Source organism: Hyperolius riggenbachi, chromosome 4, assembly GCF_040937935.1.
Source record: "Hyperolius riggenbachi isolate aHypRig1 chromosome 4, aHypRig1.pri, whole genome shotgun sequence".
NCBI classification, from domain to species: domain Eukaryota; kingdom Metazoa; phylum Chordata; class Amphibia; order Anura; family Hyperoliidae; genus Hyperolius; species Hyperolius riggenbachi.
This window is the reverse complement of record NC_090649.1, coordinates 202,188,903-202,211,862: the sequence shown is the minus strand read 5'-3', so window position 1 is coordinate 202,211,862 and position 22,960 is coordinate 202,188,903. Positions and strand designations below refer to the sequence as shown.

The 22,960-nt window shown below is 44.3% G+C and overlaps 1 protein-coding gene across 7 annotated transcripts in view; it reads right to left on the bottom strand.

Annotated features, from left to right (window-relative positions):
* Window positions 1–19,144: 19,144 nt before the first annotated feature.
* The window catches only part of TNK2 (tyrosine kinase non receptor 2), a 238,558-nt gene continuing 234,742 nt past the window's right edge, over window positions 19,145–22,960 (bottom strand). For all 7 annotated transcript variants that reach the window (XM_068281242.1, XM_068281243.1, XM_068281240.1 and 4 more), the window contains one exon: window positions 19,145–19,500. In XM_068281242.1, coding sequence (XP_068137343.1) covers window positions 19,494–19,500 — 7 coding nt within the window. In that variant the 3' untranslated portion in view covers window positions 19,145–19,493. The remainder of the gene's footprint in view (window positions 19,501–22,960) is intronic.

Here is a 22,960-nt window from a genome sequence, read left to right as displayed (position 1 = left end):
CAGAGCGGTTTGGCTGCGTTTTGCGATCCGCTTGCGGCTGCGGATCCTCTAGGGTAATGTATTTCAATGGGCTGGTGCACACCAGAGCGGGAGGCGTTTTGCAGAAACGCATACTCCCGGGCTGCTGCAGATTTTGGATTGCGGAGGCGTTTCTGCCTCAATATTAAGTATAGGAAAAACGTAAACCGCTCTGAAAAACAGCACTTCAGAGTGGTTTGCCAGGCGTTTTTTGTTACAGTAGCTGTTCAGTAACAGCTTTACTGTAACAATACATGAAATCTACTACACCAAAAACGCTTCACAAATTCGCAAAATGCTAGCTGAAACGCTACAGAAAAAGAAGAAAAGGCGTTTCAAAATCTACTAGCATTTTGCGGATCTGCTAGCGGTTTTTGGTGTGCACTAGGCCTATGTGTTTACTTGTATTTAAATTTTTTCGCATTAATGGTCCATTTAGAAAAAAAAATATAGATATGGACAAGGGCTATCATCATTATCAAATGTTACCGAAAATTATCTTTCCTTTTCAGGTTGCAGCCAGTTAAGCTGGAATTGTACTTCTTTGTTACCTTGGCAACATTACTGTTTGTACTCTGTCTGAAGTACTGTTGTCATGAGGCTGGCACTCCTATCTAGTAGTTTCTGTTACAAACACTGTAGAGTCACCATATTTTATAAGCAGATAAATAGAAAGTAATCAATAAGCATGGTGGCATAGTGATAGAACTCTTGCCTTGCAGTGCTGGGTCCCTGGTTTAAATCCCAGCCAGGGCATTATCTGCACTGAATTTGTATGTTCTCCACATGTCTGCGTGGGTTTCTCCGGGAACTCCAATTTTTATCCCACATCCCCAAAATACGGTCATCTGAAATAATGTTTGCATTATATACCGTCAAACTAAAAGCACCAAAAAGAAAAAAAAAAAACAGGTCGGGTCTCTGCACCATGCAGACTGAACTTCAAATTCCACTTGAACAAGTATACTTTTTCAACTCAACAGCATCCTCATGTGTCCAAGTAGAGGAACTGTTTTTGAGCTACATGATTAACGAGACAAGTAGTCTAAACTTTTAGCTTAAAGTGGCCCCAAATTAAAAATACAAGATTTCAGAAATAAAATCTATTTTCTAAATTATAATAATAAATAGCAGCATTTTTTCAGCTGCATGATGACAAATATAAAATATTTTACATTTATTGGAGGAACCCCTCCCTTCCTTTCAAATTGCCGGGATTTTTCCGGCAGACTGGTGGAGTAGGAGGTGTCCAGCAAAGGAGGAATTGCTAATGGCTGCCACCTGTATAACCCTAGTTATGCAAAGAGGAGGGTGAAAAGCATGCACTGAAATGCTCCTAGGCTTGAAGGAGTGTTTATTTATCTTTGTATGTGTCAGAGTGCTGCAACTAAATATTTTTAATTAAAAAAATGTTTGGTTTGGGTCCGCTTTAATCTTTTAGTTTTCCGAAACAAAATGTTTATATGAAACTTGTAGTTAGGATGAACTGGTCACCTACAAGGCAAAATCACAATGTAAGGCCTCTTGCACACTGCACGCGATTCCGATTCAGATTCCGCTTTTTAATCAGTTTTTACATCCGATTCAGATTCCGATTTGCAGTGTGCAGGGAGCAAACTGCAAATCAGAATCTGAATCGGATGTGAAAACTGATTAAAAAGCGGAATCTGAATCGGAATCGCGTGCAGTGTGCAAGAGGCCTTACAGGTGTAACAATGAACAGCTGTAATAATAAGAAATCTTGCAACGAATAATACAATTTACCAAAACTATATAGGGAGCCAGCTATAAACAAGTACAAAATGTATTAATTTATCATGATTTCGAAAAAATTGGCTGCAATACACATGATTAAAAACATTTAAAACTCATCAAATGCACCTATATTGTTCCGGGTAAAAACCCTATTGCAGATATGCTATATTTCATGAGTTTTAAATGTTTTTAATCATGTGTATTGCAGCCAATTTTTGAGAAAACATGATAAATTAATACATTTTGTACTTGTTTATAGCTGGCTCCCTATATAGTTTTGGCAAGTTATATGAGTTTTTATAGGTGAGACGGTTGATAATTGAAGAGGTAGATATCCTGCAATATTTTTCCTTCTTTTTGTGAATAATACAATGTGCAGGCGTTTCTGCAAAATAGCATAATTAGGCAGCAGGTCACAAAAATTATGTAACTAAGTAAACAAAAAACACAAATGATATAATGACAATATTAAGCAGCATTTTTCAAAATAACAAAATTAAAGGAAAACTTAAGTCAAAAATAAAAAATGATATTTACTCACCCGGAGCATCCCTCAGCCCCCCGAAGCTGGATGGTGCCCTCGCAGCCCCGCTCCGATCGTCCTGTCCCCGCCGGCGGCTACTTCCGGGTTCGGCGACAGCCGCCGACAGGCTGGGAACGTGGCTGATTTTCCGCGTTCCCAGCCGCTATATCACCCTCTATGCTGCTATAGCGTATAACATATATGCTGCTATAACATATACGCTACAGCAGCATAGAGGGTGATATAGCGGCTGGGAACGCTAAAAATCAGCCGCGTTCCCAGCCTGTCGGCGGCTGTCGCCGAACCCGGAAGTAGCCGCCGACGGGGACAGGACGATCGGAGTGGGGCTGCGAGGGCACCATCCAGCTTTGGGAGGCTGAGGGATGCCCCGGGTGAGTAAATATCATTTTTATTTTTGACTTAAGTTTTCCTTTAGGCTGGTTTCCCAGTGGGACGTTACAGGCGCACGTTAGAGCAGCCTGTAACGCAGCCCACCGCACAGTAATGAAAAATCAATGGGGCTGTTCACAGTGCGGACGTTGCGTTACATTGTAACGCTGCGTCACAAGGCAACGTACTGCATGCAGTACTTTGGACGCGGCTGAGCCGCGTTAGACTGCTTGCACATGCTCAGTAATGTTGGGGAGGAGCGGAGAGCGGCCAGGCACATGGCTAATTAATATGCACTGCACGTTATGACGTGCAGTGTTTACTTCCTGGAGCAGCCGCTCTGTGCGGCGATTGGCCGGCGGGACCACGTGATGCCGCATGCGCACAAGAGTGCGCATCACGGCATCACTGGCCAGAGTGAGCTGCACAACGCGGCTCACTCTGACGTCCAGATCCAGCACCACCAGGCGTTGAGTTAGGGGGACGTTATGCGACCTTAACGCCCCCTCTAACGCAACGTCCTGGTGTGAAATTAGCCTTAAGCAGGTAATGTCCACAATACAACATAAATAAACAACCAGAACCAGTGGCAGCTTAATTATTTATTATATTACCACCACAAACAAGCGGGTAAACACGAACACACACCATTAGTGAAAGTGTAATACATAATATCGCCTTCACCCAGAACCAATGGCAGCATAATGCAAAATAACATCTTCACAACCCTAAAGAATATATCACAGTATAGTGCATAATACTCACACACAAACACACACACGCCCTTGAATCAGAGGCATTATAGTTGATGATGCTGTAATGCAGCCCAGAGTTTTCAAGTAAAAAAGTAGAACCTGGAAGTAACTATAGTGGGGCAGCTCATATGACCTGGACTAAAGTGGAGGAAGGTCCTTTTATTACACAATGTTTCCAAATTCCACAACAAGTTGCTCTCATAATATCTCTGACCCCACCCCCATCTTGCAGAGAATAGTGTATAAAAAAAAAAAACTTGGTGAGGGTGTCTGCACTGTTTTTTTTATTATTATTATTAATATTATTATTATTATTTTTTTTTAGGTTTAGAAACTGCCTAATAGCAGCATCCTAATAAATATGATGGATGGATGATTTAAAGAGAATGCTGTATTCTACCAGCTTTGTTACCAATAACATGATAATTTAATCAGATGGCAAACGTACTGCATGAGGGGTTTAATGGTCTAGTTAATTACCTAGTTAATTGTATTTTTCCCTTGCAGCTAAATCAGGCAGTGGGCTAGTTTCACTCAGGCAGCAAAGCCTCATGCTTATGGCTCCAGCCTTCCTGGCCAGTACCTGCCTGCACGAGGTTAAAGTGAATGTTTACCGATTCTAAAACAAAAAGCCCGAGTGCTCCCGAAGGCTTCCGAAAGCTCCCGAAGGCATGCGGAAGTGGCAGTATTTGACCGAACTGGTTGAATACTGCCACGGGGGATCCTGCGCGGGGCCGGGCACCGGGAGAGGAGAGGGAAGGCTCATTAGGACCGAGCCTTCCCTCTCCTTAGGTGAGTATCCGACTTTTTGTTTTTAGAAACGGTACCCATTGGCTTTAAGTGGCTGAAAAAGGATTGGGGTGAAGGTGGCATGTTTTTTAATGTTAAAATAATAAAATTAAAGCCCACAAAAAATTACTTCATGTAGTCATACCATAGGTGTTAAGTGACAGTACGGTTAGACCTGGTCCACACTAGGTCCGGAAACGTATCCGTGGCTGTGTTTTTCAAACCTGATGAAAAACGGAGTCCCGGATACTAATGTTCAAAATAGCAGCCAGCCTCACCCAAGTAAACAACGGATCCGTCTGCGTTTGCGGGGACCCGTTTTCAAAACCTGAACGGAAGGTCCGGATCTGCTGCATTTTCACGCAACGGATCAGGACCACTGATACATGCAGGGGTAGTGAAAGTAATGAGAAAACGCATCTCCAGCTCCACAGGCAAAAAACTGATGTGAAAACGGATAGCCTGAGCTTTATGATTGGCCCAAAAAAATCCTCCCATTCCTTCCTAATGATGGAGACGTTTTCTGTCAGGGAAAAACTGAATGGAAACTGATGCACTTTCATCAGTTTGCAGTACGGTACTTCCCCTAATCCGGACTGCAGTGTCCGTCCTGCAACTGTGTCTAGTGTGGACCCAGCCTTCAGCAGTGGCTGAAAAGTGTACTGGTTAAGGGCTCTGCCTCTGACACAGGAGACCTGGGTTCGAATCTCGGCTCTGCCTGTTCAGTAAGCCTGGACCTATTCAGTAGGAGATCTTGGGCAAGTCTCCCTAACACTGCTACTGCCTATAGAGCGCGTCCTAGTGGCTGCAGCTCTGGCGCTTTGAGTCCCCCAGGAGAAAAGCGCGATATAAATGTTTTGTTGTTGTTTGTTAACCTGTAGCACTTAATTTTGGAGCTGGATGATTCAAATATTTACAGCAACATATCATTACACTTGTACAGTATTATCAGCATTAATAGTCTTTGGACTTGATTCACAAAAGCGTGCTAAGTGTTAGCACGCCAGTGAAAAGTGAAGTGATCTTCGACCCACTGTGCATGTAGATGCATTCACACCTGCCCACCCCCATTCCTGAGCAACCTCTGCACTGGTGGCACCCCGATCCCACAGCTGAATCATCTTTAGGAGATGGACGTGGCTCTTGCTGGACTTTCTTGGGAGCCCTGAAGCCTTCTTCACAACAAATGAACCTCTCTCCCTGAAGTTCTTGATGATCTGATAAACAGATGATTTCGTTGCATCCTTGGCAACAGCAATATCCATGCCTGTGAAGCCCTTTTTTATGCAATGCAATAATTACTGCATGTATTTCCTTGCAGATAACCATGGTTAACAGAGAAAGAACAATGATTTCAAGCATCACTATCTTTTTGAAGCATTCAGTGTGCTATTCTAACTCAATCAGCATCAGCACAGAATTATATCCAGCCTTGTAATCATCAACATTCTCACCTGTGTTAACGTGAGAAGATTACTGAAATCATTTTAACAGGTCCTTTTGTGACAGGGCTGAAATGCAGTAGAAATGGGTTTTTTGGGGGGATTAAGTTCATTACAATTCATCAGATTACTCTTTAAAACATTTGGGAGGGTATGCAAATTGCCAGCATAAAAACTGAAGCAGAAAACTTAGTGAAAACCAGCATTTGTGCCATTCTCATAATTTATTAGCCATTTTATGCATCCCAGAATTGTATTTGCGTTAGCTGCTGCTGCTAGGCATTGAATATGGTTGTTATCATATCAACCAGTATTCCAAAGTCCTTCTCCAAGTCTGATGTTCTCAGCTGTAAGCCATTGATCTTATATGTTGCTCTACCACTGGCATATCCAAGGTGCATTACCTTACATTTATCTACATTAACTATCATCTGTATACCCATATGGCCACGGCATTGAGATCCTGTTGTAAAATGTCACTACCCTGCTTAGTGTTTGTTTATTCTGTATCGTTTTGTATCATCTGCAAAGATGGCAACATTACTCAGTACTCTACTAGATTAATAAACACATTGATAATGATTGGACCTAGTACTGACCACCTGCATGATCACACTGCCCAATTCCCATTTTGAATATGACCTATTTACCACCACTCTTTGCCTTCTGTCCCTTAACCAGTTCTCTATCCCCATATGCATATTTTTTCCTAGTCCCTGTATCCTCAGCAGGGATGAGCAAGGATGCTCTTTTAAGAAGCGAGAAAGTCATGCAAAGTGCGGGAGGCGGGAACGGGATACGCAGGGTTAACTCGCCTTGCTACCACATGCGTTTCTATGCATTCCATCGTCGTACACTTTAGCATTGAGAACCAATGGAATGCACTGGAATGCAGAAATGCAAATATCAAATTAACAAACGATGATTCCGGTGATACCTTTAATGACTAACTGTACTAGATTTATTGCAAGCTTTCGAAACGTTAAGTTTCTTCTTCTTATACAGAACTGTATCAGAACCGTAATAAACTGGAAGACTGGAATGCAGGTGGCAACCAGGTGAGTTAACTGTGCATATCCCGTTGTCACTTTTTGCAAGAGCGTTCTCATTTATCCCTAATACTCAGCTTCTGCACCAGGCTATTGTGGGGAACAGTGTCAAAAGCCTTAGCAAAGTCTAAGTATTCTACATCTGTGGAACTAAATGTAACTTGCCAAAAGCAATTGAAATCGCTCAACATGGCTAAAAGCAGCATTCTAAGATTGTCTTATAGCCTGCAGCAATTTCCTCTTTTTGTCTTAAAGTACACTAAAATACAGTTACATATGTACCTTGGCAAAAAAAGCCTCTGGATAGTTCAAAAGTTTCCCATATCTCTGTACACCTCACCGTTCCAGAGAAGAAGGGTCCCTCTAAACTTATTCAACTGGAGTTAGCCATGGACTTGTGCATCCACACTGGGCATGCGCGAGTAAGGTCTGTGCAAGCCCAGTAGAATGAAGCTGCTCATGCACAGCTCTTTTCCTCCATACACAGGCGCTTTATTCAACTGCTTGCGCATGCCCAATCGGGATGCGCTCTTCAATAGCTGCTAGAGCAGCCAAAATACACTAAGAGACCCTTCACTGGAACAGTGGAGTGTGAGAAGATATGGGAAGTTTCTGTATCGTCCAAAGGCTTCCCTCTCCTGAGTCAGGTCAAAAAGGAAATACTTATCTATGAAGTATTCTGTAAGTAAGCTTCTGGATCCTATAGAGGCTTCCCGGGTCCTCCTCGCTCCTTCCGCTGCTAGTCGGGACCCTTCAGAAGATCTGGGACATGCTCCTCTTCAAGCACAAACAAGGCCTTCCGTGAGCATGGCCGCATCAGCACAGTAGCAAGGAGCCACTTGTACACGAGTGGCTCCAATTTAATGTGCAGGCATGGCTGAACTCGCTTGAAGAGGAGCACGGCCCTGTTCAGATTTCCAACAAGCCCTTGTCAGAAATCATTGGGGGTGGGGGGGTCCCCGCAATTGGCAACAGTGGACAGGAGGACAGCGTGGTAAGCCTCTACACAGGATCCAGAGGCTTCCTTCTTCTTAGTATTTCCTTTTGTACCAGCGCTTTTGCTCTGGTACACTTCAAGGATATATGGTTCAGGGCTGCTTTAACTGTGACTGAAAACAAAGCTATCACCTGTACCAAAACAATTCAACCTCAAACCAGGTATGGCAGTGCAATAAGTTTGGGCACATGAGTCACTACTAAAACCATATCTGTGCAACTAACTGCCTGCCCTGACTGATTTTATACCGGAGGATATAGCTTTGGTTGCCCCTTTGAGTTGGCACTAGGCAAGGAGCCGCTAATAGGGTAATAGTAACAGCAAAAGACAGCATTTATTATTGTGTTCACTAGTTCTTTTAGAGCAGGGGTAGAGAACCTATGGCTCGGGAGCTAGATGTGGCTCTTTTGATGGCTACATCTGGCTCACATACAAATCAGTAGCAGTTGATTCACTAAGCTACACTGCTCAAGCAGCGCAGCTTAGTGTGGCAGCGCAATTAACATTTTCAAAGTAGGCACGCTACTGCTGTAGCGTGCACTACTAACTTACTCGCGCTACCACAAAACGAACAGCTGCTCCAATTGTCCCACTCTGGATCCTGTCAGGTCCAGTGACTTTGTAGGTCGAGATCCCCGCACTTTGGTTGTCCCACTTGACAGGCAGCCTATTGGGCCAAAGTGCAGGGATCTCGTCCTACAAAGTGAACAAACCTCCAAGTCAGCTAGCTAATCGTATAAGCTGTTAGTCGGTATTTCTCCTCTCTGGCTCTCGTGGAAATTGCTGATGTTGCTGAAACCCAAGAGAAGCTAAAGATGTGTCTGATACTTTCGCTGCCTGGCGGGTTAAATGTATACACATCAACCTTGGCAACGGGGCAACATGGCCCTCTGCTGCGCATGCGCACTGTCCCAGTTTGACACATATTGTATGGCTCTCACAGAATTACGTTTTAAAATATGTGGTGTTTATGGCTCCCTCAGCCAAACAGGTTCCTGACCCGTTTTAGAGTACTAAGGCCTCAATTCACGGAGCATTATCAAACGTTTATCAAACACTTTATCAAACGTTTGATAATTTACTTCATGGGTAAAATCTCATTTTGAATTCACTAAGGTGTTATATATTTGTTGAACGTTTTATCGGTAAGACATTCAATAAATATATAACACCTTAGTGAATTTAACCACTTGAGGACCCACCCTTTACCCCCCCCCCTAACCTCCTTGCCGGTCTAAAAAATCCGGCAAGGAGGCAGCGCCGCACATTTTTTTAATTTTTTTTTTTAAATCATGTAGCGAGCCAAGGGCTCGCTACATGATAGCCGCTAAGCGGCGGCATCCCCCCACCCACTCCGATCGCCTTCGGCGATCAGAGTATGCAGGGAATCCCGTTGAGAACGGGATTTCCTGCAGGGCTTCCCCCGTCGCCATGGCGACGGGGCGGGATGACGTCACCGACGTCATGGACGTCGGGACGTCATAGGGAATCCCGATCCGCCCCTCAACGCTGCCTGGCACTGATTGGCCAGGCAGCGCAGGGCTCTGGGGCGGGGGGGAGCGACTCGGCGCGGCGGATTGCGGCGGATCGGCGGCGATCGGAAGTTACAAGCAGCTAGCAAAGTGCTAGCTGCTTGTAACAAAAAAAAAATTATGCAAATCGGCCCAGCGGGGCCTGAGATATCCTCCTGCGCAGGTTACCCCGAGCTGAGCTCGGGATAACCGGCAAGGAGGTTAAGGACCAGCGCTGTTTGTTGGGATCTGTGCTGGGTGGGCTCTGCAGCCCCCAGCACAGATCAGGGTGCACGCAGAGCAATCAGATCGCCCCCCCCCCTTTTTCCCCCCTATGGGGATGATGTGCAGGGGGGGTCTTATCGCTCCTGCCTGCAGGCATGATGCGGGGGGGGGGGCACCTCAAAGCCCTCCTCCGCGGCGAAATTCCCCCCCTCCCTCTCCTACCTTTCCCCCCTGGTGATCCGGGCTGCACAGGATGCTATCCGTCCTGTGCAGCCAGTGACAGGACGTCCCCTGTCACATGGCGGCGATCCCCGGCCGCTGATTGGCCGGGGATCGCCGATCTGCCTTACGGCGCTGTTGCGCAGCAGCGCCGTACAATGTAAACAAAGCGGATTATTTCTGCTTGTGTTTACATTTAGCCTGCGAACCGCCATCGGCGGCCAGCAGGCTATTCACGGAGCCCCCCGCCGTGAATTGACAGGAAGCAGCCGCTCGCGCGAGCAGCTGCTTCCTGATTAATCAGCCTGCAGCTGGCGACGCAGAACTGCGTCGCTGGTCCTGCAGCTGCCACTTTGCCGACACGCGGTATAAGCATGCGGTCGGCAAGTGGTTAAAATGAGAATTTACCCATCAGGTAAATTATCAAACGTTTGATAAAGTGTTTGATAAACGTTTGATAATGCTCCGTGAATTGAGGCCTGTACAGTCATAGAGTTAAAGCATTGTGAGATAAGAAAGACATATTTTTGTGTTTCGGTAGCATTCATTTACTGTCATTTAAAAGTTGGCATGGTAGCACTTGTTTTGTGGGTAGATGAAATTTTCTCTTGCCATATGGCGTGTGGTGGAGATGTAAGGAACCTATTACCAGAAATTCAAAGTTTATGGTAAAAATCCTGAGATAAATAGAGATGATAAAAGAGATGCAAATATTCCCCACTTGCATGCAAACTGCATGCAACTTGGAATTTCGAACAATCAAATGCAACATCTGTTGATTTTTATTGGTCCAATTCCAAGTTCCATACAATTTCGCATGAAATCTGCATGCAATCCAGAATTATTTGCACCTTTAATGGTAATTAAGGTATTTGTGGCATCTTAACAAATAGTCTTTGTGGCATCTTAACAAATTGACTGAAGAAGCTATTTGCTGCCATCTGGAAATTTTGCACTAATGGTTGAAAAGAGACGTGGGCGTCGCATAGACCGCAATAGTAATTGTGGCTATAGCGGCGCCAAGTGGACAATTTGGGTGTGAGAGGCAACAGGTGTAGCGGAAGCACCGAGGTGAAGAAGGGACCAAAAGCAGCTGAGATGACATTGTAGATAGCAGCGGAAGGGGTAAATTACAGTCTCAGTAGCAGAGACTGGGTTACTGTTAGGTTTTAGATGGAGTAAGTTAGGGTTAGGCTTAGATAGCAGCAGGTTAGCAGATTTAGGCTTAGATAGTGGTAGGTTAGCATTAAGGGGGGAATAATGTTAAGCATAGATAGTGGTAGGTTAGTTTTAGGAGTAGCTAGAGGGAGGGTTAGTGTGAGAGAAAGTTTAGGTAAAGCAATAGCAGCTTCCCCAAGCGCCCACATTTCCCTGGCACCCCCTTTTTTATAAACACATTTACTGCATATCCAATAGATAACTATACTTGTGTTGTTAAGCTTCCTTAAGACTGATTGGCTAGTGAACAATGGTGCGCTCAGCTGATTCAGACATCAACAGAGAAGGTGTGCGACAATGCTGTTCTTTTGTGCATCTCTTGTGTAATGCTCTGTTGAATTCAACATTAGAAGACAACAATGGCTACTGGCTACAGTTATTTTCCAGGTCGGGTCATGGAGTCAGATGTTAGTACCCGCATGTAGCCAAAATACTGTACATACTCTGGTCTCTGCACCAGTGGAGAATTGTCCTGTAAAGTAAGGGGAAGACTGGCAGGTAGGTTTAAGCCAAATTAGAGGAACCCCTGGGGCTCATTGGAGCTGTAGTTCCCTAAACAAATACAAGTAAATTCACTAAAGCAGATTAACACTGCTTTTATCTTTACACGCATAATAGAGTTAAACATTAAAATTGTTTTCCTTTTGTGTTACTATCTACAGTAGGCTGTTGTTTCGCATATGTGTATGCTAATGCAAATTGTTGATAAGCTTAGTAAAATATTAACATTTATTTTAAAACTAAATGCCTTAGGAAAAAAAAACTAAAACAATCAGTTCACAGGCAGTTGAACCTTGTCATTCAACAGCATGAGATAGGCCACCGTTCAGGTACTCTTTGTGCAAACAAATGGGGCAATTCATATACACTTCTAAATTTGAGAACAGTGTAGGCAAAATATGGACAAATATGGCTCACTTCAATGATACTTGACAACTCATCACAAGCTTGAAAGCAAACCTGGAGCAAATAGAACACCAAATAAAATATATATATAAGATATACAGTTGCAATAAAAAGTATGTCAACCCTTTGGAATTACATGGATTTCTGCACAAATTGGTCATAAAATGTGATCTGATCTTCATCTAAGTCATAACAATAGACAATCACAGTCTGCTTAAACTAATACCACACAAATAATTAAATGTTTCCATGTTTTTATTGAACACACCATGTAAACATTCACAGTGCTAGTGAAAAAAAGGTATGTAAACCCTTGGATTTAATAACTTGTTGAACCTTGGCAGCAACAACTTAAACCAAACATTTCCTGTGGTTGCAGATCAGACGTGCACAACGCTCACGCGTAATTTTTGACCATTCCTCTTTACAGAACTGTTTTAGTTCAGCAATATACTTGGGATGTCTGGTGTAAACCGCTTTCTTGAGGTCATGCTATTGCATCTGAATTGGGTTGAGGCCAGGACTCTGACTGGGCCACTCAAGAAGGCGTATTTTCATCTGTTTAAGCCATTCTATTGTTGATTTACTTCTATGCTTTGGGTCGTTGTCCTGTTGCAACACCCATCTTCTGCTGAGCTTCAGCTGGTGGACAGATGGCCTTAACCACTTGAGGACCGTGGGCTTTACCCCCCTTAAGGACCAGGCACTTTTTTCCATTCAGACCACTGCAGCTTTCACGGTTTATTGCTCGCTTATACAACCTACCACCTAAATGAATTTTGGCTCCTTTTCTTGTCACTAATAAAGCTTTCTTTTGGTGCTATTTGATTGCTGCTGCGATTTTTACTTTTTATTATATTCATCAAAAAAGACATGAATTTTGTCAAAAAAATGTTTTTTTTAACTTTCTGTGCTGACATTTTTCAAATAAAGTAAAATTTCTGTATACATGCAGCGCGAAAAATGTGGACAAATATGTTTTTGATTGAAAAAAACCCATTCAGCCTTTATTTATTGGTTTGGGTAAAAGTTATAGCGTTTACAAACTATGGTGCAAAAAGTGAATTTTCCAGCATCTCTGCCTTTTCTGACCACATGTTTCATGAGGGGCTAGAATTCCAGGATAGTATAAATACCCCCCAAATGACCCCATTTTGGAAAGAAGACATCCCAAAGTATTCACTGAGAGGCATAGTGAGTTCATAGAAGATATTATTTTTTGTCACAAGTAAGCGGAAAATGGGGTCTACATGAAAAGGGCGCCGGTAAAAAAGGGCGCCTGGTGGAGCCCACATATACCAACTTCGGCTACAAAAAAGGCGCCTGGTGTAGCCCATATAAACTTCGGCTACAAAAAAGGCGCCTGGTATAGCCCATATAAAAACTTCGGCTACAAAAAAAGGCGCCCGATGTAGCCCATATAAAAACTTCGGCTACAAAAAAAGGCGCCTGATGTAGCCAATATAAAAACTTCGGCTACAAAAAAACTCCGGGATGTGTAAATTACTATTCCCCCTCCAAGGCGCCATGGATAGTGGGGGAATGAAATAATTCGACTTCCAGCACTTGTAGCCCATATAAAAACATAGGCTACAAAAAAAACTCCGGGATGTGTAAATTACTATTCCCCCTCCAGGTCGCCATGGATAGTGGGGGAATGAAATAATTCGGCTTCCAGCACTTGTAGCCCATATAAAAACATAGGCTACAAAAAAAACTCCGGGATGTGTAAATTACTATTCCCCCTCCAGGTCGCCATGGATAGTGGGGGAATGAAATAATTCGGCTTCCAGCACTTGTAGCCCATATAAAAACATAGGCTACAAAAAAACTCCGGGATGTGTAAATTACTATTCCCCCTCCAGGCCGCCATGGATAGTGGGGGAATGAAATAATTCGACTTCCAGCACTTGTAGCCCATATAAAAACATAGGCTACAAAAAAAAAGACAATAATATGGGCTACAAAGGGGCACCTTGCTGTAGCCGAAAACCTTGTAGCCGAAAAAATGTGGGCTACAAAGGGGCGCCCTACTGTAGCCGAAAACCTTGTAGCCGAAAAAATATGGGCTACAAAGGGGCGCCCTACTGTAGCCGAAAAAATATGGGCTACAAAGGGGAGCCCGCTTGTAGCCTCTATCAAAACTCAGGCGCCCTTTTCTACACCTTGTAGCCCATATTTCCAGAAATAACATTGATGTCTATGGCGGCGCCCTTTTCATACAGGCAGCTCGGGCGCCCTTTTCAAAAGATCCCGGAAAATGAGACTTTGTGACAAAAAAAAAAAAGTTTCCATCTCTTCTAACTTGCGACAAAAAAAAAAATGAAATCTGCCACGGACTCACTATGCCCCTCTCTGAATACCTTGAAGTGTCTACTTTCCAAAATGGGGTCATTTGTGGGGTGTGTTTACTGTCCTGACATTTTGGGGGGTGCTAAATTGTAAGCACCCCTGTAAAGCCTAAAGGTGCTCATTGGACTTTGGGCCCCTTAGCGCAGTTAGGCTGCAAAAAAGTGCCACACATGTGGTATTGCCGTACTCAGAAGTAGTATAATGTGTTTTGGGGTGTATTTTTACACATACCCATGCTGGGTGGGAGAAATATCTCTGTAAATGACAATTGTTTTTTTTTTACACACAATTGTCCATTTACAGAGAGATTTCTCCCACTCAGCATGGGTATGTGTAAAAATACACCCCAAAACACATTATACTACTTCTCCTGGGTACGGCGATACCACATGTGTGGCACTTTTTTGCACCCTAACTGCGCTAAGGGGCCCAAAGTCCAATGAGTACCTTTAGGATTTCACAGGTCGTTTTTGTTTCAAGACTACTCCTCACGGTTTAGGGCCCCTAAAATGCCAGGGCAGTATAGGAACCCCACTAATGACCCAATTTTAGAAAGAAGAAACCCCAAGGTATTCCGTTAGGAGTATGGTGAGTTCATAGAAGATTTTATTTTTTTGTCTGATTGATGGGTGGCAGTGACAGGGGGTGATTGATGGGTTGCACTGGCGAATTGATAAGGGGGGGGGGGGTCTGAGGGCAATCTGAGCGTGTAGGGGGGTGATTGGGTGCCCGCAAGGGGCAGATTAGGGCCTGACCTGATGGGTAACAGTGACAGGTGGTGATAGGGGGTGATTGATGGGTGATTAGTGGGTGTTTAGGGTAGAGAACAAATGTAAACACTGCACTTGGGAGGTGATCGGATGTCGGATCTGCGGGCGATCTATTGGTGTGAGTGGGTGATCAGATTGCCCGCAAGGGGCAGGTTAGGGGCTGATTGATGGGTGGCAGTGCCAGGGGGTGATTGATGGGTGGCAGTGACAGGGGGTGATTGATAGGTGATTGACAGGTAATCAGTGGGTTATTACAGGGAACAACAGAAGTAAATATTGCACTGGCGAATTGATAAGGGGGGGGGGTCTGAGGGCAATCTAAGCATGTAGGTGGGTGATTGGGTGCCCGCAAGGGGCAGATTAGGGTCTGATCTGATGGGTAACAGTGATAGGTGGTGATAGGGGGTGATTGATGGGTAATTAGTGGGTGTTTAGGGTAGACACTCTAAGATTCTTCTTCACCTCATTGAGCATTCTGTGCACTCGCAGTCATCTTTACTGGATGGCCACTCCTAGGGAGAGAAGCAGCAGTGCTGAACTTTATCCATTTATAGACAATGGGCCATATGCAATTTACTTTTTTCACCTAGGTGATAATTTTTCCATTTGCAGATAAAATGCCTTTTAAGCCAGCAGCAAGCAATAAAATACTCAAAATAATTTTGATAGTACTTTTGCACTTACTTCTCAGTACTTTTTCAGTTGAAAAGTGTTAGAAAATTATTTAAAATAGCAGATGAAAAATTATCTCCTAGGAGAAAAGGTAGGAAAAAAGTGGAATTGCATATGAGCCAATTTGTCTTACTGTGGACTGATAAACAGCATAACCCTCTCCAGCTTTATACAAGTCAAAAATTCTTTTTGTGCGAGGCATCATTCACATCAGGCATTGCTTCTTGGGAAAAGCAAACCTAAAACTGGTGTGTTTTTTATAGGGCAGGGCAATGTAACCAACATCTCCCATCTCATTGATTGGACTCCAGCTGGCTAACACCTCACTCCAATTAGCTCTTGGAGATGTCATTAGTCTAGGGGTTCACATACCTTTTCACCTGCTCTGTGAATGTTTACACTGTGTGTTCAATAAAAACATGGAAACATTTAATTATTCGTGTGGTATTAGTTTAAGCAGACAGTGATTGTCTATTGTTGTGACTTAGATGAAGGTCAGATCACAGTTTATGACCAATTTGTGCAGAAGTCCATATAATTCCAAATGGTTCACATACTTTTTATTGCTACTGTATTTGCCAGGTCTTGGCCCAACTTTGCAGAGCTGAATGGAGGGCAGTCCTCCTTAGATGAAATCCATCGGCCTGAATGTGTGCCCTAGGTTATTTATTGCCAATGTTCAGTGATCATGCTATGCTATTGCTTTGTGACACTTGGTCAGCATTGCTTACATTTCCTGCCCCAGAGACAGATATCCTCAAGACAGGAAGTGATGTAAATCTCCAATCTCCTTGTTCAGATAAACAGGCATTAAGGCGCGTACACACGGCATACCACCGCAAACGACGGGTCAGTCAAACCCTCCCGCTGGGCGGACGTTCAGCCAACAGTAGCACGTGTGTACGCGCCATCAGCCAATAGTAGTAGCGCGTACACACGTGCTACTGTCGGCTGAAGGAGCGGATCGTTCAGAAACAGCCTTATCAGTCTGCCGACAGCGCGTACACACATGCTACTGTCGGCTGAACGAGCGGATTGTTCAGAAACAGCCTTATCAGTCTGCCGACACAGCGTACACACGTGCTACTGTCGGCTGAACGAGCGGATCATTCAGAAACAGCCTTATCAGTCTGCCGACAGCGCGTACACACATGCTGCTGTCGGCTGAACGAGCGGATCGTTCAGAAACAGCCTTATCAGTCTGCCGACAGCGCGTACACACGTGCTGCTGTCGGCTGAACGAGCGGATTGTTCAGAAACAGCCTTATCAGTCTGCCGACAGCGCGTACACACGTGCTACTGTCGGCTGAAGGAGCGGATCGTTCAGAAACAGCCTTATCAGTCTGCCGACAGCGCGTACACACGTGCTGCTGTCGGCTGAACGAGCGGATCGTTCAGAAACAGCCTTATCAGTCTGCCGACAGCGCGTACACACATGCTGCTGTCGGCTGAACGAGCGGATTGTTCAGAAACAGCCTTATCAGTCTGCCGACAGCACGTACACACGTGCTACTGTCGGCTGAACGAGCGGATCGTTCAGAAACAGCCTTATCAGTCTGCCAACAGCGCGTACACACGTGCTACTGTCGGCTGAACGAGCGGATCGTTCAGAAACAGCCTTATCAGTCTGCCGACAGCGCGTACACACGTGCTACTGTAGGCTGAACGAGCAGATCGTTCAGAAACAGCCTTATCAGTCTGCCGACAGCGCGTACACACGTGCTACTGTCGGCTGAACGAGCGGATCGTTCAGAAACAGCCTTATCAGTCTGCCAACAGCGCGTACACACATGCTGCTGTCGGCTGAACGAGCGGATCGTTCAGAAACAGCCTTGTCAGTCTGCCGACAGCGCGTACACACGTGCTACTGTCGGCTGAACGAGCGGATCGTTCAGAAACAGCCTTATCAGTCTGCCAACAGCGCGTACACACATGCTGCTGTCGGCTGAACGAGCGGATCATTCAGAAACAGCCTTATCAGTCTGCCGACAGCGCGTACACACATGCTGCTGTCGGCTGAACGAGCGGATCGTTCAGAAACAGCCTTATCAGTCTGCCGACAGCGCGTACACACGTGCTGCTGTCGGCTGAACGAGCGGATTGTTCAGAAACAGCCTTATCAGTCTGCCGACAGCGCGTACACACGTGCTACTGTCGGCTGAAGGAGCGGATCGTTCAGAAACAGCCTTATCAGTCTGCCGACAGCGCGTACACACATGCTGCTGTCGGCTGAACGAGCGGATCGTTCAGAAACAGCCTTATCAGTCTGCCGACAGCGCGTACACACATGCTGCTGTCGGCTGAACGAGCGGATTGTTCAGAAACAGCCTTATCAGTCTGCCGACAGCACGTACACACGTGCTACTGTCGGCTGAACGAGCGGATCGTTCAGAAACAGCCTTATCAGTCTGCCAACAGCGCGTACACACGTGCTACTGTCGGCTGAACGAGCGGATCGTTCAGAAACAGCCTTATCAGTCTGCCGACAGCGCGTACACACGTGCTACTGTAGGCTGAACGAGCGGATCGTTCAGAAACAGCCTTATCAGTCTGCCGACAGCGCGTACACACGTGCTACTGTCGGCTGAACGAGCGGATCGTTCAGAAACAGCCTTGTCAGTCTGCCGACAGCGCGTACACACGTGCTACTGTCGGCTGAACGTCCGTCCATCGGGAGAGTCTAATGGTAGAAAAGATTTTGGTTAGCACTCCAGCTTCTCAGTGAGCAATAAGTTTTATTCTCCGATTACATGTCAACACTTAAGTTAACAATTGTTTCGGGGCCATCAATGGTCCCCTTCTTCAGAACAGTGCAGACAAAACCGTTTTGTCTGCACTGTTCTGAAGAAGGGGACCATTGATGGCCCCAAAACAATTGTTAACTTAAGTGTTGACATGTAATCGGAGAATAAAACTTATTGCTCACTGAGAAGCTGGAGTGCTAACCAAAATCTTTTCTACCATTGGACTGTTTATTGGATGTGGCTAGACATCTGTGGTTATGCACTCAAACACGACGGAAAGGTGTGCCTCTCCCCACCATTTACTTTGCATCGGGAGAGTCTGACGGACCCGTCGTTTGCGGCGGTATGGCGTGTGCACGCGCCTTTAGTAATGTAAATAGTAATGAAACTACCTACTTTCCTGCAGTCTACTCTGCTAGATTAATCCCAGTGGCTCAGATTATTATATAAGTTTTAACTTGAGTCTGTGAGTAGCAAGACCAGTTTGTCAGAAAGTTACAACTCTACCCTTCCTTTTGGCTGTCACACTTACATAACAATATACAGGAGATAAAAAAAGTCTGTTTGCACATCACAAACATGTGACAGGAAGCCACAGTCCTATCAAGGTGAAAATGAAAAGTTTGCTAAATCTATACTCAACTCAAAATACTGGAAACTCTGTATTCCTTCTTTCTTTAATACATTCCCAAACCCATTAGCATAGGAGTCCGACGTCTGGAAGTGCTCATTACTTCTTAAATAATTGTATCAAAATAAAAAATATCCAACACCAAGAATAAAAAATAGTCATAAGTCTCATTTTTCGTCAAATAAACTTTATATTTATATATATATATTCATATATATAGATATTTTTATATATTAAAATTACACATCTTTTTTTTATATAAAAACAATGAGATTCCCATATAACCATGGGGATAGAGGAAAAGAAAAGCACATTAAAAGAGAGAACGCAACAATAACACATGTCCATGTAGCAGAACACTGGGTCGGTTTAACAATTCACTCAGTGGGGGATGAAGAAGCCCTGAATGGGCAAGTTCCGATAATAGAACTGCTTGGCAATGCCCCCTTAGCCGAAGAATCTATGGAACTGATTAGTCCAGGTAGATCTATGTTGTGCAAGTAAGTCATCTCTCTAGTGGCGCTGCATCATCGTCTGTAAATGCAAGAAAAATATATGGTAAGACAAATACTGCAGCACACGACAGCCAAGAAGTCTTGAGCAAAAAAATTAAAATAATCTTAATAAGGCACTTGTATATAGTAGAATGCAGTAAATTATTCAGGATACCTACTTTTACATTATTTATCAATATGACTTTGGCACATTTGGGATCGTCGGTACGGACACCATTGCTGAATCTAGTCCGGCACAACGCCAGGCTATATGGATCAAAGTGTTGGACAAAATCCTTCACTCTGATCTTCCTAGGCACCCTTCCACAATATCATAATTACGCCAATGCGTGCAATGGGGTGGGGTTACAGCGTGTGAGGCTGGCCCCCTCCTGCTGATACCAGGTCACCTACTTGCACTGTGCGTGGAGGTAGAAACCCTATGAGATCCCCACTGTAAACACCCAGCTATCAACCACATCCCCCTCATCCGTACAGCAGAAAAAAAGTGAGTGCTGGGGGGACGTGGGTAATTGCTAGAGTGGATTAGAAACAGTTAATGATTTTTGAATAAAGAGCTGTGTTTTATTAAAGAGCTTGATCATGGGTGGTGCCGACCGTCAACAGATCTATATTGCTAACAATAATACACATATATAAATAACAATAATACACATATATAAATTCGATTGTCTTGAAAGATAGCAGTATTTTCTTTGCGTACATTTAAAAAGGGTGCCGCGGCTAAAGCCTCTAGTGGAATATTGGTAAAATTTTCCTAACACTAAACCTAACCCCTAACCCTATTTTGATATGAGCCCCTCCTCTACCAATCCCTAATCCTAACCGACCCCCAACTGATGCCTAGCCCTAACTGATCCCTGGTTGAAAAATGCTCAACCCCAACCATCCATCCCCCCAACTGATGTCTAACCCTAACCAATCACCTGTTGTAAAATGCTCAACCCCAACCGATGCCCAACCCTAACCCCCCCCCCCTTCCCTGCATTTTGCCACTAGGTATCCACCATGATAGTTTGGGAACTTTCATAGGCGCTCATGTTAAAAGCCACGATTAACAGCTATAAGTGGAAGATAAAAAAGCTTTTCGCCCAGTATTTGTATAACGGACAGCCCCGGTACCTGCTTTTTTTATGGGGCACCTATGGCACCCAAATTTCTACTTATAACGTGGTTCCCCGAAATTAAGGCACTGTCTTATATTAATTTTTGCTCCAAAAGATGTGCTAGGGCTTATTTTCGGAGGAGGTCTTATTTTTTGGGAAAAAAATGGTAGTTTTCCTATACAAAATGTATATACTGCATGCCCTGCTGAACCGCAAGCAGCATACACACAGCCTGTGGTTTGCAGATATTGGCTCTCACTTGCAAGAAACTGATTCTGCTGATCATGTGAGTAAGAGTCTATTTCTTGCAGGCAGAGAACTCTGTCAGGCTCCCCATAGCTATGATAGGATAAGCTGTGTGTCCTGGGAAAAGGTGAAGTTCTGCTGATGCTTATCATGACAGATCAGAAGGGCTGGCTCCAACAAAGAACACAAATTGCCTGACACATATACAGGAACTCACATTATACTGCTGCTCTCCTGTATCAAGGCTTTGTATTGAATGTGACTTGCTGGTGTCATGTTGGCTGCTGCTAGGGCTTACATTCGGGGGATGTCTTATATTTCAAGCATGCTAGGAACTCCTGCTAGGGCTTATTCTCAGGGGATGTCTTACTTTAGGGGAAACACAGTAGCGACTAATCCCAGATTTTAACATGGGAACCTATAGAGGAGCCCAAACTACCACAGCACAAAAATTACCTGATTCAATTTTCTTTATCTCACTCTCTAAATGTTTCAGACTCCTACAAAAACTATAATTTGAACAGCTGAATAGAGAGAAACTTTTTCAGCTGATCATTTGTGAGGGACAATTTTGTAAAAAGTGTAATTTACAAAAGTTATTCTTATTCCTCGATGCCCAGTCCAGTGACAGTTCAAAGAGATTTTCTTCAACAATTAAAAAAACCCTGTAGGTTGAATGACAAAGCAGGTCTGAATTTTTGAGTCTTCTCAGGTACCTTCTGCCAATAAGTGAGTTCATTCACAGTGAAAAGTAACCAGGACCTTGTGACATTGCATGACATAGAAGGGGTGTGGGCTATTTCCCCAATACACATGTTGACTGGGTCCTAGAAGAAGCTTTGGAAGTAAAAAGAAAAAGAGTGGTCATCCAGCTTACTTTGGGGGCCTAGTGTGGCTCAGTTACTGAATTACAGGACTTCCAACATGTCAGGAACAGTGCCTTTTCTTGATTTGTCTGCTGGAAAGGGACGGGGACGGGGGGGGGGGGGGGGGGGGGGGGTCGGGCCGGGCTCCAGGCTTTACCCAATGGTTATTCTCTGCCTCTCCTATGGGTCTAGTTTGGAGCCACGTGAACTTAGGCCTCGTTCACATCTGCTGCGCCGAGAAAAGTATGAAAGCACGCGGTAAAACGCTTGTGTGCGCTTTAGTGCGCATTTCTGTACATTGTGCGGCGCTTCTTTAAAGCATGTTTTGCTTCTTGTAGCAGTTGTCAATAAAGCTTTGTTTTTATATGTAAATGTTTTTTTTTCCCAATTAGGGGTAAAAAAAACGCATGCACTTCTATGTGCTTGTACGCACTTCTATGCGCTAAAAAAGCGCACCCATTCACTTGCATTGAAGTGCGCTTTACAGCTCAACTCAGAAATGCATGCAACCCTACGTTTTTGTAACGATGCTCAGCGCAGCGTATAGATGTGAACCAGCTACATTTAATCACATCGGAAAATCAATACGTTGCTGAACGCACAGGGCAGTGCGCTGTGAAAAGTGCACAGAAACGTCCCTGATGTGAACGAGGCCTTACTGTCAGTACTTCTATTACCCTGCAGGTGTAGTTAAGCTACTTAAAGGTTTCATCTGCATTCTAGTGCGAGGTCATTTAGCTATTTGGTTCTAAACTGCAGTATGCCTGGACATCCTTGATTCCTGTATCTAATCCTGGTTATCTGTTGTTTAACTGTTGTTGATCTTAGCATCCTGCCTAGAACTCTGCTCCCTGCCTGCCTATTTCTGTACTGTGTGGTTGTATCTTTAATTACGTATTTGTATATATTATGTATAGTTTAGTTAGCTAGCTTAGATAAATAAGGATTCTGGGTTCTGTAGTTCACCTATTGCTTGCCATCATTTCACTTGGCAAATTCACGGGCATTTCCTGCATCAGGCCCCATATTTCCCTATCTTTAAACACTATAGTTTTGCGAGAAGAACGTTGACATTTTTATAATGTGGTGGAAAAGATGGATATACCGCTACACTTGTGGTGGTGACTGAGCTGGACCTGGGCAACCACTCCACAGGTCAAAGTAGAACAAAAAAAAGATTTGGTCCGCTTCAAAGTCGCTCCAACAGTTTATTTGGGACTTATTCCAGAGCAGCCACAGAAACACTCAGCTAACATGTTTT